Here is a 26,290-nt window from a genome sequence, read left to right as displayed (position 1 = left end):
GTCCAGACAGACCAATGCATGGGTGAGACAGCCCCACTTGTGGATGCCAGGGACCACGTTAGTCCCTGTCCCCCCCCCAGCCGGTGAATTCCCCACCGTAGAATAGCAAGAAGCCATGCTCAAACTGTCCACAGGATGGAGAAGAAAGGGATTTCCACAGTCTCTCTTTGCACAGAACAGTAGGGTTCGACCACCCAGGACCGTCCCAACAAGACCCTTCCAAAAATGACCATCCTAACATCCAACTAACCAGAAAAAAATGGGAATGAACAACCAGGTTTTTCGCCTACCTAATGTCTGACTGCCACTAGCTAGGTCTGTCCGTGCTGCTTTTGACGGTATTAAAAAGCACTATGGATCCAGAAATAGGATCGTTATAAGGTGCCTGTGATCTTCTCGGCAGCAGCATGTAAGTTTTGCAAGGAAGGTCCAGAAATCCCAGAACAGTCCTCAATAACGTGAAGTGAACCAGAATCAGGCTGTTCCCTCTCTCGAGCCACATGGCTGTTCATCTACTTCAAACATCTAAGACCACAAGGCCCAGATTTTTTAATAGACTTTATTTTTAAAGCACTTTTAGGGTGACAGAAAAACTGAGTGGGAGGTACAGAGATTTCCCATACGAGGCCTATGATTAAAATAAAATAATACTATTCTAAGTAAAGAGCAGAAAGGACTAATGCATTTCTCTTCGAAGGGAAAACCACCCATTATTTTGGGGTTTTATTCATATGGCATTAGGAAGAGAGTATAAATAACTCGAAAGAGGGACTTTGTTTCCGTCCCGAGCTTCTGTAATTTGACAGTCAGAATTCTGGATGCTGTCCCCTCTTGCGATGCTTTGCCATCTCCACCTATGTGCCGAATAAACACCAGAGGGCAGTGTGAGCTCTGTATATTTCTCTTGCTCATCTCCCTGACTTTCTTTTCTCTGAAATGATTTCATAGTTGAATGTGGAACATGGGAAGATAAATGAGGACACCGCACACCCTGTAATTTGTTGCCCTGTAAGGGACTCCCTCGGCTAACCTCCTCGCTGATATAAATTTCCCCTAAAGACCCCCAGTGAAAGGACCTGTAACAAGCCCCGGGCTCTTCTCCATAATGCGTAAAGCCCGTTGTCTAATAACAGGCAATGGTTTCGTTGTGTTCTTTCGGGTCAGCTTAGTCAAAGACACTCAGATTTGAAATTGCACACGTGGCCAGACGAGAAACTGCAAATTCATCTAAAGTCCGGTGGTGCTGGGCGTCTCACCGTGAGGGACCAGCAGGTGTGCCGAGACGTCAACCTTCCCAGGCTGATTCGAGCCACAGAATCTTAAGATTCATTTGACTCAGGAACTCATCCATATAATTTTGGGGCCGTGGCTATTAGTTTTCATATATGATAGTTGGAACGATCAATTCACCCAGTTGTAAGGTCCCAGGGAGAAAGGAGTGAGCCTGGATCTCCTCTCTAGTGCTCCTCCCTGCATGAAAGCAGCCTGCGGGACATGCCGCGTGTTAGCCAAGCGGGAGGATAGAGAAAGTGTCTCTTTTACAGTGTTAAGCAGATGAGGCAATGAAATTAGACAGCACAAACTTCTCAGCAATGAACAACATTAGAAGACCTAAAATAATCTTATCAACGAGCCGTAACCTACATCAGTTGTTCCAGTTTTGGATGATGATATGATCCAGTCCCTGCACAGGACAGGTGTTCAGTCGACGGTGCTGAATGAGCAGAGGAGAAGGTTCTAGTACTCTTCTTATCCAGAGGATGACTTTCCCCTACTAAAATCCCCACAGTGTAGCCCACAACTTGGAAATAAGCAAGTCTTCAGGGAAGCAAGGAAAGTAACCTTTACCAGGTCTGGGTAAATTCTGAGCCAAGGTAGCTGGTGTGTGTTTGCCCCATACGTGCCCCCCCCCCCACCCAGGGCCTGCATTTAATAAATCATGGGGCTGAAGACAAGGGAGAGTGGCTTCAGAAACCCAGAAATGTTGAGTAATCTCAGGTCAAACAAGAGTGCCACAATAGAACCGTCAAGCGGGGTCTACCTGACCGTCCCTATTTATAATGCTGTCCATCTTTCTGGCCACTGCTCCTGTCTCCGAAGCCACCACAGACCCCCTGGCTATACGAGGCCATTGCCCCCTCCCCACCAACACCTACCCTTACATGTACGCATTTCTCAACACTCTTCCTTCATCTTCTTTTCCTAGTCTTGGTTATCTCCATGAGTCATTGAATCTGTTCTTATAATTTAACTATCATCTGAAGTTACGAGGGTCAAAAATGTTTCTCTCCAACCCCAACCATCTTATAGGACCAGTCTCATATTTCCAGCTTCCTTCCATCCATGTCTCCGTCGAGATTCCACTGCATCCAGCGTGTCCAGAACCTAATTCATTCTTGCTCCCCTTCTCTTCCTGTTTCCCAGCTAAGCTAATGCTTTAATGACACCCGTCGTCCTCTGACAAGAGGCCTCGAATCTCAGGGATTTACACCAACAGTTTTATGTTTCTTTCACATTCACGTCCATTGTGAGTTGGTAGCTCTGCTCCATATTACCCACGCTGCAGGAGGGACCCGTGCCAGTTTTATGGCAGAGAGAAGGACCTCTCCCGAGGGTCTGACAGAGGCATAACCTGTCCTCTCTCCAACCACAAGAGAACCAGGAAGCCAATCCCAACACATAGCTAGAGGACAGGAAAACCAGAGCAGCTTGGAGAACAACTCTGTTGGCGGCCATGGGACTGCCATGATAAAGGATAGAGTGTCTGCCTTCCTTTGAGGAGTTCCTGGTTCTAGGGAGGGCAGAAAATACCAGAGATGGTCACTGTTCTTGTGACGTGGCAAAGGACACAACCAGGACCTGCAGAGGACAGAATGACATGGAGCACAGGCAAGGGGGTATCACTCAAACAGTAGGATCAGAGCCAGTTTCTTGGGATGTACATACAGCCCTGGCTTGCAGCTGGGACGTTTTACTGGACAGAAGGGTATTTATGACCCGAGGAAACAGCATCTGTGAAGTGACATTGTGTCCTGAGAATCCTCTCTCCACAATATCTTTTTAATCCTCGCCCTTCTTTCCATGCCCACCGCCATTGCCCTGGTTCAGGTCCTCACCTGGGGAACCAAACTAGGTCAGAAGCTTTCCCAGTGCCAGTCTCAAGGTCCAGTCCTTTGTCCACATTGCTGGCATCATCATTCGTTCACATTCTAGGTCTAACCATGTCACTCCCTTGGGCAAATTCTTGGATGACTTCTCCCTTTTTACTTAAATCCTCAAGACGACATGGACAGATTTCCACAATCCAGCTCCAACTCCTGTCCAGTCTCATATCTCCTACTCCATTACCCTACCCAGCCTGTTCTTAAACCATGCCACGTCTCGTGTGTGTGTGTGTGTGTGTGTGTGTGTGTGTGTGTGTGCGTGCGCATGCACATTGGGTCCTCCTTGCCTTTTCCCTCTCATCCGCATCCCATTTAAAGTCTTTATTCTTAAGGCTCTATTTAAACGCTTTATTATTTATTTGCCTTTGCATTTGCTATAGGCTATACATTTTATGCATATGGTTTCCAAATGTATTTCTTCGCGGCTCACAATAGGAAATACATCTTACAAGCATAATGCAGTACCCACACAATAAAAGCATCGTAAACAAAATTTACACTTGCTCCACATGATACACTCTGATATTTCCCATTCTGGTAGGTTTTTTGCTCTTCGCTTTTATTTTGCAAATGATTGTCATAACTCACAAAATTGCCTCCATGACCCACATCTTAAACAATACTGGTTTTCATCAACTAATCCTCGTGATTACTGTATGCAGGTGGGGTTATTAGGACCTCGTTTTAGTGATACTGAAGTGGATCATGTGCCATCTGTCCAGGACCACGCAGTTTGCAAGGCAAAGGCAGGGGTTGTAACCCACAGGTGTCTGAGCTCAAGAGTCCAGGCCCTTTACCCTGACAGCATACAGCCTTCCCTGGGAAGCTGGCTCTGTCTCACTACAGAGGTCCCCAGCATTACTTTACAGCCTCATTTTGGCATAGCTACAACCTCTTAAATTATTGTTAATGGGGGTATAGTTGGGCCCCCAGAGTGGCTTGTCAGCTGAAGTGCAGGCCTCCCAGCTAGTCACTGTTCTGCCTTTAGAAAGCCTGGTATTATGCGGAGATAGTGGATGTTCAGCAAATGTTGTGTTGAATTAAATTTTATGGATGATGGTTGTGAGTCATCCAATAGAGGTTGAATTGTATAATGATGTTTCTGGTTCATAAGGCAGGAAAGTATCTTACATACTTGGGGATACTTTCAATCTCACAAGGAATTAGATAAAATGCCTATGCTTTTAAATCACTGACATGGAAATCATCCTTCCATAGTTCTATTTAAAAGACCTAATGGTGGCTCTCTCTTTTCTGTGATGGCAAAGCTAGAAATGACGGAGCAGCCAGAAGTTAGCTAAGAGTGCACGGGCTGGCTCCATTTGCATATATGCAATAAATTACTTGTTCATCATCAACTAAGTTATGGCGATCAAGTCAGATTAATAAAGCATTTTTACAGATAATCATTTGCATGGCAGACGGGGTGATCACAGAGAAGAGATGAGGCAAAACTATAGTGAATTGGAGGTGATTTTGTTAAAAAAAGCCTGGGTAAAGTAAGGACCCTGTGATGCCAGACTGGCTAATTGGACGGTGCTGATTCTAAAACAGTAATATGAAGACACTAGCTTCTTCTGTACCTTTTCTGGACATCAACTTTAATGTGCTTGCAAAATAATAATTTTTATATTTGGAAGGCCAAAATCGTTTGGAAGTCTCTTTTAAAAGTAGCCAACAGTCATGGATATAACAACAGTTATAATCGTCTCAGGAAAGTGCAGAGGAAACCACCAAAATTGACTTGGATGAAGCAAGTGGCTTGAATACGCTCTTCCCACCATGTACACAGACCATCCCAGTCTGTCCCTACAGGGCAGTCTTCGTGATCCGTTATCTTCTTTTAGAGGTGAAAATAATGAAATAGAATGAAAATCAGATCATGTCCATGTATTATACAGAGAACTTAAAGAACAAAGACAAATCCTAAATTGATCCAGCTAACTTCTTATTCTTAATATAATCCAGGTCACTTCTCTGCCACTAAAAAGAAAGATTTTATATGCCCTCAAAGTGTCGTTGTCCAATAATTAAAAGAGCTGCCTATTTTGCTTGTTCTGCTCTGGGGGAGGTTTTTTAAATCACTGCTGTGAACATACTATCCACAAAATCAGAACATTCGAGTCTCTTTTTTTAATAATTAGATATTAGAGCTTTTTAAAGCACCATACTTCAATAGAATTAGTTTTTCATTAAAAAGTTAATTGAAATTTTTTAAGTGGAATTCTTTTTATATCCATGAGATACGCCGAATAATTTGATCTGAGCAGCCTGTGACTCCATAGTCATTCTCTACATAGTTATTCTCGATTGTATTCAAATAATTTCTAGGTCATTAGTCAACCTAATGCAACAGGTGTTTCCTCAGTCCACTCCAGTTAGTAGCGGGTGGGTCCTGACTCTGCAATGCTGGGATCTGGGATCCCCAGGAAATCGTAGAGGGAGGGGTGTAGCTAGGCCACCCTCAGAGAACGTGAGACCCATCCAGCACAGGAGAGGCAGTGAGGACATGCGAGACCGTAGCTGAAGGAGAATAAAGATCAAGACCTTACATGATGTATAAGCCAGGGGCAGATGTGGCCCCCAGTGGAGGGGCTGAGAGAAGGCTACAAGGCTTTGCAAGTCATCCATCGAGCTAAAGAGTGTGAGGGGTTTGGAAATGAATCCAGCAATTAGTGGATAAATATCCAGTTTTGTAGAAATCACTAAAGAGCGTTTAAAGTAATTCATTGTGTTTAATTCTATCTTATTTACTCTTGTGAAGTGCCTTAAACACGAAAGGAAGACGATGGCACCAAAACGACAAGGCAAAACTAATTCTGTAGTGAAAGTAGATCCCGCAGACCCTGTTCTCAGGCTTTTCATGGGTTACACTGAAACACGGGGCGAAAACCAACCTCCCAGCAACCTCTCCGTTCTTTTGAGTATACTGTTGAGTTTCTCAGCAATCTTGTGACTCCACCCACCAGACCTAAAGCAATAGTAAGAAAGGCAGAGCAAGTGAATGTGAGCTGTCTGGTCTGAGTATTATTGTAAGGTTGATACAATGAGCTGTAACTTCCGCTCTTGGTACAATTTTCAGGAAGCCAACATGTCTGAGGTGTTATAAAAGAAAATTGCTATAAGTATTTTTTAAATCAAATATATGAAGTTTTTATTTATTTTCCTAGGCATTTTGTAAATGTGAATCATGTCCTCAACTATGACTGGAGTCGTTTTAGAAAGGGAATTGAAATGATTTTTATTTCTAGATTTTAGCAGGAACCGTCAGGATCTTACTATGCCCTATTTAACTAATCCTCCGTTTGCCAAGCTATGATCATTTCTTGTTCCCTTGGGGCAGGAACTTACCTTACAGGTTACACACTGGACTTGAACTCAGTAAATGCCTATGAATACAAACACAGCAACAACTTATGAGTTTTTCCCATTATGGGCATTGTGCTAAGAGCTCTCGCATAAATTTTCTTTGCAAGACCCAAAGGAGAGATCGTTAGTCCAGTGAGTTCACACGGCTGTCCCCAGGTGTCCTGTTGCTCTGGCCACCCCTTGCCAGCCCAGTTATAGCCACATCCATTCATGATTAATTCACATCGTAGGCATAATCAAATCTTCTAGAGTGGCCAATATCTCTGTCTTAACTTTGAAGATGAGACAACAGAGTTATAGATCTGCCAGCAGAAAATTAAATATTTAGAGATTTAAATATTTAAATATTGAGAAAAGTGTCTCTCTCTCTCCTCCCTACCAATTTCTTTTTGCCACTTTTGATTCATTCATCCTAGGAACTACATTTGGAGAGTGCTTTGCTTTAGGCTACAATTTTCTGTCTTGCTGCCCTTGAGGGAGAAGCTCCCCCATTCCTTTCTATTTAGAGTCTCTGAAGCATTGATGCAGTGGAAGTAGCAGGAGAATTCTGGAAATAAAATTGATCCCTTCTCATTGACCAGAGTTTGGGAGGGAGAGACACATAATGGGACGCAGGTAGAAATTAGCAACTCATTTCCAACATGATTAGATCATTGTGTTGGGAAATCTGGTATCCAACAAAGAGACAATTGATGAAAGGTAAATATAATCAGTTATTATATCTCATCTAAACTATTGAGGAAAATGTTTCCTAAGGAAGTAACATTCATCCTCCCTGTTTCTCAGAACAAGCGTTTTTGGCTGAGCATTAAGGGGAAGTCTTTAAACAAATAGATTTCCTTCCCTACGCCACATGAACTTCTGAGGATCTTTTTTCCCATTTAGCTCTTTTTCTCTTACATATTGCCACCTCTTGAGCTTAACAATGTTTGAATCATGCACCGTCTACGGATAAGTGATTATGGATTCACAGGACGGCCCTCTGTAGGAGGCATCTCACAGCCCTGGAGACATCCAGTCTTGCCCTCTTCTGTGGGGCCTACATGTAAGCATCTTAAACCCACCACACTGGAAATGACAGCCAGCCCCAGCACAGCATGCTCTCCTGCTGAGAGCAGGGCTAGCCTTTGCCACTCTGGGTAGCCTTTGACCTCCTCAGGTGTGACTCTCCAATCTCTATATTCTTCCAGACTCCAAGCTCTCTGAGGGGTTTGCTTGGAGCTCAAAACCCCTGGTACCCCTAGGTGGGAAGGCACACAGACTGCTCTCCACAAGATTATGTTACTCCTGGCTTAGCCTCTCATCAGGCCCAGAAATGGATGATGGACAAAACATCAGAAAGCCCTGCATAGGCGGTCTCACATTTTTTGTTAGGAAAGAAGGTACCAGCATCTTTGGGACTATTCTCACTTGTTAAGCCAGTTGCTAAAATTTTAAGACAACAGGAAAAGTCACATTTAATATCCAGTTACATATATTATGAAGAAAACAAATCAACTCTTCTATTGTTTAAATTGGTTGGTTGGCAACCTTCTGCTTACACGTCTGAGAGCCAAAAACTGGTGCCTAATTATGGCAGCCATCAGGGGAATAGAGTGGCATCAGAGGGTGATAACACCAGTGCAACTAAGTTTCCCAAATAAAGAACAGAAACCCCTGGACAGCTTGACTATTATTTCTCACTCTATAGAGAAATTTCGTTCCAAAAGGAAGAAGTTTCTATTGATAAACCTTTTTACTTTGCCTTTTGGTTGATCTTTTATATAAACAGTGAAACAAATATTGTTGCCTAAGAAATTGTATTTTTTTATCATTGATTTTAGCTGTACCTTGGGTTGCAGGTAAAAATTAAATAAAATGCTTATTTGGGAAGTAGTCAAGGACCAATTGTCCCTTATAGACAGGATGCTTATTGAGTTTTAACCAAAAGCTATGTACTCTTCACAGAAAATTCTTATTTTCTGAATATATTTTAATGTTCTGTTGATGCTTAATGTTCAATAGGAGTGATTGTTATAATTTGCACATCATTAAGCTTTGTAGAATGAATTTGGCAACAACATAGCCTTGGAGCATTACAGAATACAAATACACACAGTCTTGGGATTGTCTCCTCAGATGGCTAGGAAGCAAGCCAAATTCTCTCTGAAATTCTAGAAGGATTTGATGTTCCCATGATTTTCCAAACACAAGACAAGACTGGCGTGAGTGAGAGGTGAGGTAGTGAAGGGGACAGGTAGGGTGACGAAGATGCACGCACACTAAAGCATACACTCATCCCTGGGGAACCTGTGCAAGAGCCCTATAAGTCTCCCATTATTCATCGGACAGTGCGTGCACAGTAGTCAAATTTTCCACCATGGGAAATTCTCTGACTTTATTTTTTATTGAGTAAGCAAGGGGTCTGTGACAAGGAAGAGGCATAGTTAACATTTGCACCCCCTGATTAATTGTAGAGCTGGTATTGCAGCTCATGCAGCCTACTGACCTACATGAGGTCTACTTAACAGCTTGCAAGGGTCAAAGTAAGCCCTTTGTGTGTTTGGTTGCTTGTAATGACAGCATGGACTTGGACCAGAGGCACGGAGCTTGAGCCTCTGCTCACCCATCTGCCACTCTGACCTCAGTGAGTCACTTACTCTGTACCTTAGTTTCCTTGCCTGGGTCCACTTTGATAACAAAATACCACACTGGGGGGCTTAAACTACAGATCTTTATTTCTCATGTTTCAGGAGGCCGGGAGGTCCAAGGTCAAGGCATCCTCAGATCCAGTGTCTGCTGTTTTCATTGTATCCTCACATGGCAGAGAGAGAGAGAGAGAGATCTGGTCTCTTCATCCCCTTATAAGGGCACAAATCCCATTCATGAGGGCTCCACACTCATGACCTAATTATTTCCTAGTATCATCATATTGGGAGTTAGGATTTCAACATATGGATTTGGGGGGAAACAGACATTCGGTCCCTTCTGCCCCTGGCCTCACAAAGTCCATGTCCTTCTCAAGTGCAAAATACATTCATTCCATCCCAATAGCCCCATAAGTGCTAACTCATCCCAGCAGCTACTCTAAAGCTCAAAGTCTTGTCTACATACCAGCCGAATCAGGTATGGGTCAGAGTCCATGTACATTCATCCAGAGGCAAAATCCTCTCCAGCTGTGAACCTGTGAAACCACAAAAGTTATATGCTTCCAAAATACAAGGGTGGGACACACATAGGGTAGATATTCCCATTCCAAAAGGAAGAAATAGGAAAGAAGGAAGGATTAGGCTCCCATGTAAGTCCAAAACTTAGCAAGGCAAATCCCACTGGATCTTAAGGCACAGGAATAATCCTCTTTGGTTCAGTGCTCTACCCTCAACACTTCCGAGGATTACAATGTCTCCCTGACTACTCAGTGGGGCTATGCCCACACTGCAGCTCTCTACAGAGGCTTTGTCCATTTTGCGGTTCTGCAGGGCAGAGTAGAACCCCCAGGGCTCTGCCAGGCAGGGGTCTCCCCACCTCAGCTCTGGGAGGTCCTCTCCTCAGGGTTTTAGGTGGAGGTTGTCTGGCCTGTTGAAACCAAGGCAGTGACCCTGATGATCTCTGAATATCCTTCAGAGCCATTCTTCCCTTTTCTTGAAGAACAGCACAAGTTCGGGGTCAAATAGCTCAATCATCCTGTCTTGTAGAATCGAAGAACTCAGACAGCCCTCTTCAACTCTATCCCATCTCAGTGCAAACTGGCAGTGTTCCTGCCATCTTAGCTGATTCAGTCCATGGCTCACGTCTGTGCCAATCTCCTTATCACATGGCTGCTGGCCCACACCCTTAATGTTCTCATCCGCAACACACTTTCTCCTGTTTTTGCAATGGATAGGCTGAGAATTTCCCAAATTTTTAAGTTCTGGTTCCTCTTTACTTAACAATTTCTTCTTCAATTCATTTCTCTCTTTTTGCATTTTACCATAAGCAGTCAGGAGAAACCACAGTTGTTAACTTCTGTACTTCACTTGGAAATCTTAGCTAAATGTCCAATTTCATCACTTTTGGGTTCTACCTTCCACAAAACACTAGAACATGAACACAATTTAGCATTTTGTTAATTAGGCAATTATTTGAAATATTTCAGAAATATTTGAAAAAAATTTATTATAGGCAGGATATAATTGTGTATGGCCTTTATAGCCATTCTTACCATCGCTGCTGTTACTTAGGATTTTAGATCACTTACCCTGAATATAATTATTGATATATTGATATAAGTTTAAATCTATAATCTTGCCACTTGGTTCTGTATTGTCCCATTTGTTTCCTTTCTACTTTTTTTTTTTTTTTGCCTCCTTTGGATTAATTGAACATTTTTTTTATAACTCCATTTTATTTATTTGGCTGGCTCATTAGCTTTATTTTACTCTTTATTTTGTTTTTTTTAATTTTATTCTGTTATGTGAGTCACCATACAGTACATCATCAGTTTTTGATGTGCTGATCCACGATCCATTGTTTGCGTGTAACCCCCAGGGCTCCACGCAGTACGCGCCCTCCTTCATGCCCATCACCGGGCCAACCCGTCGCCCCTCCCCCTCTCCTCTAGAACCCTCGGTTTGTTTCTCAGAGTCCATCGTCTCTCATGGTTCCTCTCTCCCTCCGATTTTCCTCCCTTCATTTTTCCCTTCCTTCTCCTAATGTCCTCCATGTTATTCCTTACGTTCCACAAATAAGTGAAACCATATGATCATTGACTTTCTCTGCTTGACTTACTTCACTTGGCATCATCTCCTCCAGTCCCATCCATGTTGATGCAAATGGTGGGTATTCATCCTTTCTGATGGCTGAGTAATATTCCATTGTATATACGGACCACATCTTCTTTATCCATTCGTCTGTTGAAGGGCATTTCGGTTCTTTCCACAGTTTGGCTATTGCAGACATTGCTGCTGTGAACGTTGGAGTGCATGTGGCCCTTCTTTTCACTACATCTGTGTCTTTAATTTCAGTGATTTCTTTAGGATTAAAAGCATATACATTTAACTTATCGCTTTCTACTTTCTAGTGATATTATACACTGTACATATAAGGACCTTATAATAGTATGCCTCTGTTTTTTCCCTTTTCAATATTTGTGCAATTGTTATAATACATTTTACTTTTATATGTTATAAACCCCACACTACATCATTATCTTTTGATTATTAATGATCTTTATGAGAATTAAATAGTAATAAAAACCATATATTTGCCTTTACAGTTACCATTTCTGGTACTTTATATTCCTTTGTGTACATTTATATCTCTATCTGGTATCATTTTCCTTCTGACTGAAGGACTTTCTTTAACATTTCTTATAGTGTGGGGTCTACTGATGATTAATTCTGTAAGCTTTTTATATTTTTAAAAAGTATTTCTCTTTAGTTTTAAAATATTTATTTGTTGAGTGTAGAATTCTAGGTTGACTTTTTTTTCTTTCAGTGCTTTAAAAATGTTGTTCCACTGTCTTCTTACTTGGTGTCTTAGTCAGCTCAGACTGCTATAACAAAACTACCATAGATTGGGTGGCTCAAAAGTAACAGAGATTTATTTCTCACAGTTCTGGGGCTGGATATCTGAGATCATGGTGCCATCCTGGTGGGACTGTAGTGAGGGACCGCTTCTGCCTTGCAGATTTCTCATTGTGTCCTCACATGGTGAAAGGGAGCAAGGGAGCTCTCTGGGGTCTCTTTTATAAGGGCGCTAATCCCATGACCTAATCACCTCCCAAAGGCCCCACCTCCTAATACCATCACCTTGGGGATTAGGTTTCAGTGTACAGATTTTGGGGACACATTCACTAGCACTTGAATTGTTTTTGACAAGAAGTCTGCTGACATCCTTATTTCTGTTCCTCCACATATAACATGTCCTTTCTCTGACTACTTTTAAAATTTCTGTCACTGGTTTTGAGCCTTGGTATGGTTTTCTTCATATTTTTGTGGCTGGAGTTCATTGAGATTCTTGGCTGCCTGTGTTTATAGTTTTCATCAAATGTGGAAAAATTTCAGCCACTATTTCATCAAACATTTTTCTGTTGTGCCTCCTTTCCCTCCTTTAGTGATTCCAATTATATGTGTGTTAGGCTGCTCAATCTTGTCCCATAGCTCACTAAAGCTTTGTTAAGTTTTTATCCTCTTTTCTCTTTGTTTCATATATTGATATATTTTCAAGTTCACTGACCTTTTTTTCTGCAAATCTAATCTACTATTAATCTAATCCAGTGTATCTTTCATTTCACATATTGTAAATCCATCTCAAGTTTAACTTGACTCTTTTTATATCATTCATGTATCCATTTGAATTCTTGAATATCTATAGTTAAAATACAGCTATAATACAAGTATAATAACTGTTACAATGCTCATTTCTGCTAAATTTAATATCTGTGTCAATTATGTGTCAATGAGGATTGATTGAATTATATTTTCTTTCTGAAGAAATGTTTCTCTATATTTTTGCATTCCTAATTTTTTTTTCTAACAGCTTTTTTGAGATATAATTCACATACCATAAAAGTCAATGCTTTTAAAGTGTGCAATTCCATGGCTTTTAGTATATTCACAGAATTACACAACCCCAACCATTATCTAATTTTAGAACATTCACACATCATCCCCAAAATAAATTTTATACCCCGTAGCAGTCATTCCCCATTCTTTCCCAAACCTACCCTACCCCTGGCAACCACGAATCTACTTTCTGTCTCCCTGGATTTGCCTATTCTGGAAATTTCATAAAAAGGGAAGGATAAGTATGTAATATTTTGTGATTGGATTCTTTCACTTAGTATAATATTTTCAAGATTTATCCAAGTTAACATGTGTTAGTACTTCATTTCTTTCTATTGTTGAATAACACTCTTTGGTATTATTCAACATATTTTGTTTATCCATTCACCCATTGATGGATATTTGGGTCATTCATATTGAAAAAATTTTATTGGGTGTACAACATTATGAATTTTACTTTATTGAGTACCGAATATTTTTACTCCTGTAAATATTCTGACTTTTGGTCGGGGATGCAGTTAAGTTACTTCATGACAATTTCATCTATATGAATTTTGCTTTTAATATTTGTTAGGCAATACCAGTGTGGTGTTCAATCTAGGCCTAATTATTCCCCACCACCAAGGTAAGACCCTGATGCACTGTATCCAATGCCCAGTGAATCTTGAGGTCTTCCAAGACCTCCTTCCATAGAACAGGGACTATTCCCAGCCCTGTGTAAATGCTGGGCACTGTGACCTCCAATCCATTCAGGTAGTTCCTTCCCTAGTTTCTGCCAGTTTCCTCCCATGCCTGCACAAATCTGCTCTGCTGAATAGCCACTTAGGATCCTCTTCCAATCTGTGTCTGTTACTCTATCTCAGAGGAAAACAGATGTGCTAAGACCCGTAATTTCAATGGTTTGAAATTTGAAATAATTTCCTTGGTAGCTGTGAAAGCTGCTGCATAGAGAAATGTAAGCTGTCTACATGTATATATGAGATGTCAATATTGATACCATATATTCCAGTCTTTTAGAAAAAGATTAGCAGTAGCTCTTGTTTCTTATGATAGATAACATGTTAATAACCATGCTTTTAGGAAATCCATGTGTACCATTTGCCTCCTTGAATGTGGGAACATTTATGTCTCCTCTCACAGGTGATCAGCGAGTTTGAAGCCTCTCCTGACTCATTTTCCTACAGAATTCCCAACCTGAGTCGGAACCGTCAGTACAGCGTGTGGGTGGTAGCCGTGACTTCAGCTGGGAGAGGCAACAGCAGTGAGATCATCATGGTGGAGCCATTAGCTAAAGGTGCGCCCCTGTAGTAAAGACCTCATTTCCCACTCTCACTGGACTGTTTTTAAATCCTTACTCTACCAGAAATAAAGCTTACAATGCCCTAAAAATCACCAGAAAATCAGAACATCACATGCTTTCACATTTCAGCTTAAGAAATAAGGTTGCTGCTAGCTGGCACTGGGCTTTTGTGCAAATCAGAAAAGAATCCCCCTAGAAGTGAACACATTGCTAAGGGTTAGTGGTTTTACAACTCAAAGTGTCTTAAGGAAAGTAAGGAAGAGGAGCCCGCCCTCACCCCTTGGGTAGGTGAAAATCACTACATAGCAACTTACCAGCGAAGTCCTACTTTCATCAGAAGCAAGCATCAAACTTCTTAAAGAGAAAATATGGAATTTGGAAATTTATAAATATAAGAAAATATTTAGCTCTTCTTCTATTGCTAGAATACTATAAACAAAGACTTTAATTAACAGTGGGAAGTCAGAGTCACCAAAGAATAAAAGTTCCTAAAAATGAATATAGAATCTACACATTGAGATGTTATACCGGTCCTAAAAAGCACATATAGGCACAGAATATTCTTATTCTACTTCTGATAATTGCTACCACCCAGTGTTTAGGGTACCACTAAATTAGCAGTTTGCATGAGTAAATGTACTAACATCACAATTCCAGGCCAGCAGGAGATATGCCCTGATTTTGGACTACACCACGGTGGCAATTTATTACTAACAAGGCTGCTAGGTGCCTAAAAGAGAATGTAAGAGGACATTCCAAGATTCCAATTTTACCTTGAAGAGCTCTTGATAACATCTCATTAATGTGATAGCTAAGAAAAAGAATGAAATAGTGAGGGGAAAAAGAGAATCTTGTCCCATTTTGAACACAACTGCAGATAGAAAGTAAATACATTGTTGGTAAGGAAAATAAAATCATGGATTTTTTTTTTTGTCTATTGGACTCTTCAATTATGATATCCAGCCACCTCCAACACACACTCTCACATTAGGAAACAGTGATTATCAATGGGCATAAGGACTGTACCATGGGATAAAGGAAACCAGCCACATGAGATGCAGGATTAGTAATTGCTTTGCCTCCTCTCTACTTCTGTGTGTTCAGTGTCAGGCAGGCAGTTGGGAAAGTCCTTTTTCTCAAGAGACATCTGGCAGAAGTCAGATTTGGAGAGGGTTCGGCACCCAGACACCCCCATACCTGGGATGGGAAGAACCTACCTGGAAGACAGAGTCAGGTCCAGGAGTAGCCCTAGGCCCAGGAGTAGTTCTGCAGAACATCAGCTCGCTCTGCAGAGGTAGAGGCATAAGGGCTGCCAGAGAGGAAGGGGTCAGGCCAGAGAGACAGGAGAAAAACCAGGAGGGCAAGGCCGAAAATTCAACAGAGATGTTTTGGAAAAGAAGGAGTGGTCTGCCATGGCAGCAGATGCTGGGAGGTCAAGGGAAACAAGACTAGAAGTGCCCTGGGGTTGGCCACTCAGGGGACCTCGCGGACCTTCTTGCGAGCAACCTCATGGGAATGGGAGCGGATGAGGGGACCGAGTGGCTGGGAGGTGAGGAAGCAGATCTACTTTGCAGAAAGTTCTCTAAACACACATCACCTGGAAGAAGGCACAAGAAAGACAAGCTGGAGCGAGGGTGGGTCTCATGCGAAGAAAGGCTCTGGTTTTGCCATGGGTTAATATGTCAGCCAGAAGAGAATGTTTGCATGACAATGGTAGACCCAAGTGGAGAGGGGGAGGTAATAATCTGGGAGGAAGAGCAGGGCCACAGGACTGCGGTTTAGAGGAAGAAACACAAGTGGGTTTATAGGTTTGGTGACAGGAAATGCAGAGTTCCCAGCCTGTGTCTTCTATTTCCTCTACCAAGTATTAGGCAATTTGGGGAGTGGAGGAGAAAAGATCAGGAGCTTGAGAAGAGGAAGGACAGTTGGAAATCATCACTGCAGAGAAGTGGGAAGGAACTTCCTAACAAAACAGTAAGACTGGCAGAGAAAGTGGACAGTCCCGTTGAGGTCGGTGATTGTAAATCTATGGTGGGTCCTAAATTTCCATTGTATGGATTTCTCCAGAAATGTTCAGCTTCTCATGCTTAAGTGGGGTTCACCCAGAGCTAGGGTTAATCCAGATGGGTTTTCTGGAAAGGGGCTGAGCTAGGGAAGGGCTCAGGCTTGGAGGAGATGTTCCAGCCGAAAGGCTCTACCCAGAAGCCTCAGACACTGACTGGCAAACAACGAAGGCTGGAAGGTGCAATCTGGAGAGATGAGGCCACCGGCAGCCCAAGGAGACAGGTTCAAGTTATCCTGCAGTTGCTGGGAGATCGGCACAGGCAACAGCAATGGCAAATCTGTCAGCAGGTAGCAGAGTCCAAAATCCAGAGTTAGGGTCACAGAGAAGACTGCTGTTTAGTGAATGAAGTGGCAGAATGGAGTCATGAACCCAGTCCTGGAGGAACACCAACCCGAAGGAGCCCAGGGTTGGATTGGTTAGACTATTAGTCTATAGTATTAGACTATAGTCTAACCAATCTCAGGGTTGACAGAGAGCACCGCCACAGGGCTGAGGGCAGCGCAGGATCCAGAAGGGATGTCCAGGTTGCAAATGGACAGCAGTTTCTCAGAATCATTTGAGGTGCTTATTAAAAGACAGACTCCCTGAATCCACCAAAGATTCACCGAGTCACAGGTCAGCCTAGGAATCTGCACTTCTAACAGAGATTCTAGATGATTCTCTTGCCTGCTCTTGTTTAAAAACCAGATCTGGCGGGTTCTATCGCTTAGTCTTGGAATTTCGGACGAGGACCCTAAATTCCTGTGCCACAAATGGGCATTAATTCTATAAACTGGGTGTGTTGGGCTTCAAGATGAAGTGGTTCTGGCCTATATTTCTCAAAATGCAGATGGGAAATTATTCATAAGTCCTGGAATTGGTTTTAAGGGTTATAGCCAGCATATTAAAGTACGAAAATGGAATAGAGTCAAATAGTCCGGACTGACTTGAAAAAAATGAAACATGGTAAATATTAATTTGAGTCACTTTGTCTTCACTCACACACAACCCCCACCACATGTGTAGCTTCTGGGATTCAATGTGTTATGTGTTTCTTATGGTAGGGAGGGTGATGTTAAAAGGCTTGAAAGCCCTTAACTTTAGCTGGGTTCCCTAATCATCCCAGTTTTGCTGGAAAACATTCCTCATCATATAAAAGGATGGTCTGAAGGGTTTGAAATGGAAGGTGCCAAACCACCAATGCCAGAAATCCGATGCTCCCTGACCAGGATATTTTTGTTATGATGAGAAATCAAAAAGGTCAGTTACTGAGAAAGTGGTCTTTGCCATCCATGAACCATCTCTGAAGACCCTGCTCCAAGAAGGAAAAGTTTGCTGTAATTCTTGCTGCACAAAATGGGCCCAGCTTCTGAACCCAATGGCATTTCATCCCTGTCTCAGCTCTGGCCCACAACACTCAGAACAATGAAAATAGGAGTTGTATGGTAGACCTTAATGACCAAGGTTTGTGTTCTAGGCCAGGATGCCTCTGTAATGACTTGGCTCCATCTTTCATGAAATTCCAGCACTTTCCTGGGGAGTCTGCTCCCGTGCCCATTGGCCAGTCCAAACCCTCAAGCCCCAGATGATTCAGGGTCCCAACATTGGTCCCATCCTTATGGGTCCAGAATCAGATTGGGGCCACCTTTCTTATGTAGCCTCCATGACTTTGCATCTGGCCTGGTTGAGCTTCCAGAGGGATCGTCCTTGAAGACAGTATCCCAGTGTATGGCTAAGACGGGGCACGTTGTTTTGCCTCTGGAAGACTGGGGTCTTGATGTCAGCTTCTGTGTCTCCCTCAAGAAGGTAACACTAAGAACCTGTCCGTGCTGGGCTCCTTAGTCTTCAAGGAGATCCCTGCTCGTGTAGGTCCACTTGGGCTTTTTCCTCTCTACTCCTGCTACTTCAGGACTGTGCTGGTGCCAGATGCCTCTGGCCAATGTTCCTGTTGGAGCATCTGAATCACTGTCCCAAGCAAACTGTTGTTCTTCAAGAGAAGCTGCTCAGAAAGCATTCATTTTCCTTAATGTTTGTGCTGAAGATCAAGATGACACAATAAAGTCAGGAACGTACCACAAAATTGATAAATAGAAGTTGCCCCGTGTTACTAGTCCTTCTTTTAGCACTTTATGCCTTGTATTGTCTATTCTCTCAGATATTAAAAGTGTATTTTAATGTGCAGTTTTTGGTGTTGAGATAAATTGTTTAATAAAGGGCTGTGACAAATAATTGGGCTCATAGAAAACACAGCTTGGGGCTGCTGGGTTTATGAAGATATTTAATTTGGGCTCCTCATGTTTAGTCAATAGAGGGGGAAAACGCTACCATAGGGATTTTCAGCTATTTGTATGTTCTTTTTTTCTAATTTTATTTTATTATGTTATGTTAGTCACCATACAATACATCATCAGTTTTTGATGTGGTGATCCACAATCCATTGTTTTTGTATGACACCCAGGGCTCCATGCAGTACATGCCCTCCTTAATACCCATCACCGGGCTAAGCCATCCCCCACCCCCCTCCCCTCTAGAACTCTCAGTTTGTTTCTCAGAGTCCATCGTCTCTCATGGTTCGTCTCTCCTTCTGATTTCCCCCCCTTCATTTTTCCCTTCCTTCTCCTAATGTCCTCCCTGCTATTCCTTAGGTTCCACAAATAAGTGAAACCATATGATAATAGCCTTTCTCTGCTTGACTTATTTCACTTAGCATCATCTCCTCTGGTCGCATCCATGTTGATGCAAAAGTTGGGTGTTCATCCTTTCTGATGGCTGAGTAATATTCCATTGTATCTATTGGACCACATCTTCTTTATCCATTCGTCTGTTGAAGGGCATCTCGGCTCTTTCCACAGTTTGGCACCAAAAAATCCCTTATACATCTCCTGATACCAGAGAATAGTGTTGGCAGGGGTATCATTAATCAGCTGTGCAGCATTCACCCTTTTGGGGGGGTGTCACTATATGGGGGAAGGTCATTTTGGCTTTTATGTCAATGAGGCTGTGCCATGATTGGTCTTCTGCTGTTTGGTGCTCCAGCTCCAGCAAGAATCCTGACCTTCAGTGGCACAGTGACTACTCCATGGATGAAGGACATCGCCTTGCCTTGTAAAGCTGTTGGGGACCCTTCACCTGCAGTAAAATGGATGAAAGACAGGTAACCAGTAACCTAATGTATGCCCTTAGCGAAACTGTAAGAGGTTACATCAGACATACCAGGTTGGATCTGGTGGTCTAATGCTGTATGCATTGCCACTCATGAAAATACCAGGAAAACACCAACTCTTCTGAGATGGGAGAGGAGGTGGGGCAGGGGATGGAATCTTGGCTTTAGTGCTAAAAGGGTCTGGTGTGTGGCCTCTATCTTCTGTAAATTCAGAGCCTTTACATTCATAACAGAATGCTTGCAAGGAAAATAGTCTAACCAATCCAATAATCTCTGTACTTTTTCATATAAATTTCCTGTATTACTGAGATGATCATGCCCAACATCATAGGAGACCTGGCACCTTGTCTTTCTCCTTCCAAGATAATAGCCCAACTAACCCTACTTCAAATGCTCTGAGAAATGACTTAGAGAGGGAATGCATTAGGACTTAGTTAATATAAAATCTGGTTTTCCGTACTCAATAGTAATTATTAAAATAATAGCAGCCAAGATAGGAGGCAGAAAGTGAGTGAGATGTATTCTATCCTGTAACTTTTCTAAGTGCTTTCTCTATGTTCAGAAGACAAAATCAGGATATAAATAAAGAGCTGACAATTCACTAATGAGCATGGAGATTTGATATAAAATGGATTCAGAAGAGTGCCTATTTTAAACAAAAGCACTTAAAAGACATAAACTATTGAAATAATGGTCTTGGTCCAGGGACCACTTTTCTCGTCTTTTAAAATCAGTTAACCCAAGGAAATAAATAAGCTCCCAGGGTCAAGAGCCATTCTGCCTGACGTGGGGATGGCTGGACAGTTGCCACCATGGTGGCGGTTATAATGGGGAAGGAACTCTTTTGTTCTAAGACCAACACATGACCCTCTTGAGAGACCACAGTTGACTCTTTTGGGGTCAAAATCATTAACAACTGTAAATCTAAGTAAGTCCACAAGAGACTGCCACATTTAGTTGTCCCTATGTGATTGGGTCAAAATGGCATTTCTACCCCAAAAGGAATTCCCAAGAGGAGGTGGCTCGTGCCTACATGGTGGAGGAAGGAGAGGCCCATTCAGGATGTGGCATACATTGACATATGTGAGAGCCAGAATCCCAGCCCTTGGCACAGATCTAACCTCTACATAGCATGTTCTACAAAGAATGAAATTCAGCTATTTGATTGTTTTTGTCGTGTAATCACAATTTAGTTCCAAGTATGCTGTTGACCTCAGAGAGAGTCTTTATGCTTTTCCCCAGCCTCAGCTAATTTGGATTGTAATTTCTTTAATCTGTGCCCTTTTTTTCCTGTGAGGTAGTAACGGGACACCCAGCTTAGTAACGATTGATGGGCGGAGGAGCATCTTCAGCAACGGAAGCTTCATTATCCGCACAGTGAAGGCGGAAGATTCTGGCTATTACAGCTGCATCGCCAATAACAACTGGGGATCAGATGAAATTATTTTAAATTTGCAAGTACAAGGTACAAAGTTTGAGGACTCTTTTTATGACATATTTACTATGTATGCCGATATGCAAAGAGTAAAATTGAACAAACTTAAAAATCAGCCTTTCTAAAGAGCTAATTGTTCATTTTGGAAAATGTAATGCAGCAAATCAAAGAAAATAAAAACACTCATAATCTCAAAGATGACACTATTTTTATTTTTGCATAGAGAGAACCTAGTCAAGAATAATGAGACTGAGAAAGTCCTTGATAACTTTCACTAATTGCAGAGTTTACATATGTGTAAGTGGAACCCAAAAACCACAGACCAAAAATAAGTCTGAATTGAGTTCTTTCATCTACTAATTAAACTTTTATATGCGATGTACGTTAAAAATCACGAACTGAAACTCTAAGGGTATTGTTATAATATTTAGTTCGGTTTTTCATACAGCATATGTGGTTTTTCTTGATATCAAGCACAAAAAGTATGTGACAAATTCAAGATAGTTAAATTAAAATCATGTGTAAAATCCCAAATGGCCACTGACTGGGTTCAGGTTTGGGTAGAATAACCGAAGGGTATGCTTCTTGGGACTTAAGTGTTGTCACATTAATAAATCACAGCGAGTAAAAATAAAATCAGTATTGTCCTCAGTGGGAGGGAAGAGGAGGAGAACAATCATATTTTAAAAAAATAATGCAAAATTGGTCTGAAATTTCAAGTAAATTGGAGTCTATAGAATTCCATGGTGTTTCAGAAGATGGACATGATAGCGTGACTCTAAGTAGACGGGTCAGGTTTTCACGCCTTTGGGTTAATATATATGGGCCTCTCTCAGAGGAAAAGAGATGGACATTTTATGGGAAGTTTCTTTACAATTTGGATAACCTGATCCTGAATTTCTTCAATGTTCTGTCCTCGGTGCTGATCCAAAATAATATTGAGGCCCATTGGTTAGAAGTATGTATTCTTCAAACCTTGTATGAATGTGTGCAAGTTCATGTACAGCCACTCAGTGGCACACCTTTGATTTCCAGAACTGAGCGTGTGTGCGTGTGCGTGTGCATGTGCGTGTGTGTGTGTGTGTGTGTGTTGCATCTTGGGGGAGTAGCTAAAAAAAGTGGAAATTTTTGCAATTCTTTTTCCCACTAGCCACTCTCCCCTCCCCCTTCTCCCTCCCCTACTCTTCCCTCAACCAATATCCCCTCCCCCACTCTTCCCTCCCCCATCTCATCCCTGGGAACAGAACAGCTGAGTGGATGCCATTTATCTTTCTCACTTGGATCATGGCTGAAATTCAGAGTACTGTGAGCATCTTTAGTAAGTTTAAAGAAGATTTCAATCAGTGATGAACGACTCAGAAATTCAAGGAATGAGTGAGGAAATGAGTTAGATATAAACCCAAGTAGAAATGTGGTTGAATTTTTGTTAAATAATAGATTCACTCTGCTCTATCTCTTTAACCAAGGACATCAACTAAATAGACATTTTGACAGAAGTGAATTGCATATTTTGGCAACCTAAAACACTTATTTAATAAATGGCTGTTAAAAATGATTTGGTAAATGGCTGTTCAAGCAGATTAAAGGTGTGAAAAACTAATTCTTGTTTTCTAACAACTGTTTCCTGTCTAGTTCCACCTGATCAGCCTCGGCTTACGGTGTCCAAAACGACATCTTCTTCCATTACACTCTCATGGCTCCCTGGGGACAATGGGGGCAGTTCCATCAGAGGTAAGAGCAATAGGTTGGCCACAGTAGTTGACTGTCACTAGCCCCAGGCTGATAAATGACACATATCCATCAAGTAGTGGTTGTGTGTTAGTTATAATTAATTCTCCCACCACCTAAACAGCAAGCCACACACCTATTTCTATGGTATTGACTGAAACCCATCATTCATCCAAGGCATTCCATTCACAAAATTACCATTATGCCTCCAATCTGAGTGAAAGATTAATGAAGGCAGAAAAGAAAGAATTTGGTAATCTCTCCCCCAAGACTCTGCCTACTGTTTCTTCCCCATGTTGTCAACACTCCATCATTCATTCCCTCCTGTATGCAATCATTCATTAAAGTAATTAGTAATTACTAATTTAACTTAATTAGTAATTAAACAGTTATTCTTCCAATTTATAAAGCACAAAAAGATGGAGAACCTAGAGTTTAGATAGGAAATGCTCTATCTGCACAAAGCTTTTGCACTGAGTCCGTAGCAGAAAAGAATAAAGGAAGTCTGTCCTGAGGAATGATATAGTGTGATAATTCTAGCCTGAGTATGGTTGGGGAAACATCATTCTGAGCAAGCTGTGGCCAAGGGAAAGGAAGAGAACCTAGAGGTCCTAGAGCACACAGGAGGGGACTTCCAAAGACAGAGGACATCCCTTCTTCTGAGTGAGGAGGGCGAGCAGACAACTGGAAATAGGGGGTCATTTCAGAGTGAGGCCAGTAGTGCCCGGGAGCCAGCTCCTTCCAGTTCATGAGAGCAAGCTGTCCTATCTCTTCCTCACATTATACCCAGCGATTGCACCCAGGCTGAGAATCATTACACACCCCAAAAACCAGAAATGCTACTGGTCAGGGCTTTATTTTTTTCTTTGAACAGCCAGTTGTTAAACATTTATCAGCACTCCACTGAGAGAAAGGGAGGATCTTCCTTTTTTTTTGGAAAAGAAAAAAGTTAGATTTTTTTTTTTTAAATCGTAAGCTGATTGGGGTAAGGTTGTGTTTGTATGTTTGAAGAGTGTGGGGAAGATTTGTAACAGCTACCATGTGAAATGCACAGGGAGTCATTAATAGACCAACAAAGTAATTGCCAAGAGGGAGTGAGGTCCCATCTGCATATAAATATCCCAAATTGTGGTGGTCACAATTTCACAGTCTCATCACCTTGTCAAGTGGGGCCGGACACCTGGAAGGAAGACTGAGTCACCGTTTACCAGAGCTGCTGACTGGCAGAACAAGAGTGGCCAAGAGTCAGAGGAGTGAGTGAAAATAGGCTCCTGGTGGAAATGGTCTACAGAAGGTTCTAGGCTGGTTAGAGAACACTGTTACGGAAAAAAAAAAAAAAAAATGGAGCATCGAGGGAAGAGTTCAAGGGACTCTAGGACTCAAGGCTCAAATGAAGTAGAGTTTGGGTTCTGTAAGTGTGAGAGCCTGGGAGAGGTGGTACAGGAATTGTCAGAGCAGAAGGTCTTGAAAGTGAAGCCAATTTTGGTGATGAAGAGTTTCCAAGCAAAGGCAACTGGGGGTCCCTGAAATGCATTGGTAGCCAAAGTCATTGGCATGGGGGCTCCTGTTGCCAAGGATTACAAGAGCTTCCCAGATGCAATTCAGGTGGTGGACATTAGAAGGAAAGTGTTCTCCCCATGATGTTCAGGGCAGCAGGGAGGTGGTTTGGGCAGAGTTGGAGTGGAAGCCAGGTAATGACAGTGGGAGCATGGGGTACCCAGATCCCTCGCCCAGCTGTCAGATAACGCAGGAGCTTTGAGGGGTGCAGATCAAGGATACTGAAAGAGAAAATGAGGCTCCGAAAGGAGGAGGGACCCCAAGGCAGCAGAGGGCTAGAGGGGAGGAAAGGAGCAAAGAGTAGGGAAGATGGGGTTCCTGACCACAGAAGAATCAAGGACAGGTGACCTCCGTGTGAGGTCTTCAAAACACTTGATGCTGCCAGTGTGGGCCTAGGAGCTTCTGTAGCGCGGAGTTGAGAAGTGCTTTGCCTGTGTTAAAAATGGAGCCCATGGGCCAGAGGGGAGATAGCGGTCCACCAGCGTGAGGACAACGTGTACCAGGCAGACTGGTCCTGGGTCCCCTGGGTGTGAATGTGGAGGAGAAGGGGAATAGAGAAAACAGGCTCGGTTTGCCGAAATGGCTGGGGTAACAGGGATGGCAGCCATAACAAGGGGGAATGTCTCAGGGATCACAAGGGCCGGCAGATCTGGCTTCAGATTCTGCAGTTGGGGTTTGAATCTTACTGACTTACAGGACCCTCGAATGGTCACCCCCCCCTCTCTGGACCTCAGTGTCTTGCTCTGCACCATGGAGATAATAATCACTATGTCCTGGAATTACATGAGGTACTGAACATAGCAGGCTGAGGACAGTGCTTGGCACCTGGTGAGCACTCAAGAAAGGGACAGTTGATGTTCGTGGTCATGGAAGTCCAGATGATAGTGATCATGTACAGAAATGAATTTTTGGAGGGATTTTTCAGACTAAGGAGAAACCTGGTGAACACTGAAATGTTGGGATGGCTACAGGATTTAGAGCTATTTCCTTAGTGATTGGGGACTGGGCAGGGTATGGTTGAGGAGATTCCTACCCCCTTGACAACGTGTCCCTTTTCCAGAGCTTTGGTTCTCTGAAAAAATAATTCAGCTCAGACCATGCTGATACCCAAGGATTCGGGCACGTATGCCCTGAGGGCAAATTTCTAGAGACTTAGTGTCCATCCTCTGCTACCTGCTACATCTTTTAAAAGGAAATGGGGAGAAAGTGGTTTTATCTCACCCCACCCATTAACGATACACCGTCGTAATGTCTGGCACGGCCTGAATACTAATGAGAACATCATCACAGCACTCCTCCCAGCCTGGGTTCAATTTCCTGGTTCATCAGGAAGACTTCAGATGTTCTCTTCCAAAGATGCATGAATGATGAGAATTCTCATCCCATACAAAATGCCAACATCCACCAGCCCTAGTAGAAAGGAAATAAGGCTCTTTTGAACATTTCTTGTGTTCTGTAGGATACATATTGCAATACTCCGAGGATAACAGTGAACAGTGGGGAAGTTTTCCAATCAGCCCCAGTGAACGTTCTTACCGCCTGGAAAATCTGAAGTGTGGTACTTGGTATAAGTTCACTCTTACTGCCCAAAATGGAGTGGGACCGGGACGCATCAGTGAAATCATAGAAGCGAAAACATTGGGGAAAGGTATGTGTGTCTTCTGCTGTCTGTATTTCCTCTGCTTTCCGGATTGAATGGGGGATTGCAATCACAGATGATGCGTCATATATCTGCACACTTGTCCGTGAGTTTGAACTTTGTTATTCCCAAAACGGGTTTGGGCGTGTTGCAGTGCAATGAGAGAGATGGCTGGTCTTCACACAATATCCTGGTTCTCTTACCTCATTACCTCATTTGCAGTGGAAAAGAAGAGCGTCATTTGCAAACCAAGGGCTTCAGGGCCAACATCACGTGCCCCGGCTGGGTCGCCATGAAATATGTCATTTGCCCTCTCACCTTCTAGCATGACCTTCCCCCTCCATCACCCTATGCCCCTTCTATCCAT

At 42.6% G+C, this 26,290-nt stretch overlaps 1 protein-coding gene across 1 annotated transcript in view; it reads left to right on the top strand.

Moving 5' to 3' along the window:
* The window catches only part of DSCAM (DS cell adhesion molecule), a 675,165-nt gene that overhangs the window by 598,285 nt on the left and 50,590 nt on the right, over window positions 1-26,290 (top strand). The window contains exons 21-25 of the mRNA XM_027586581.2: window positions 14,198-14,351; window positions 19,438-19,555; window positions 20,866-21,029; window positions 22,632-22,730; window positions 25,744-25,932. Of these exons, the coding sequence (XP_027442382.1) occupies window positions 14,198-14,351; window positions 19,438-19,555; window positions 20,866-21,029; window positions 22,632-22,730; window positions 25,744-25,932 (724 nt within the window). The remainder of the gene's footprint in view (window positions 1-14,197; window positions 14,352-19,437; window positions 19,556-20,865; window positions 21,030-22,631; window positions 22,731-25,743; window positions 25,933-26,290) is intronic.

The sequence above is a fragment of the Zalophus californianus genome, chromosome 1, assembly GCF_009762305.2.
Source record: "Zalophus californianus isolate mZalCal1 chromosome 1, mZalCal1.pri.v2, whole genome shotgun sequence".
Classification (NCBI taxonomy): Eukaryota; Metazoa; Chordata; class Mammalia; order Carnivora; family Otariidae; genus Zalophus; species Zalophus californianus.
This window is presented reverse-complemented; position numbering and strand designations above follow the sequence as displayed.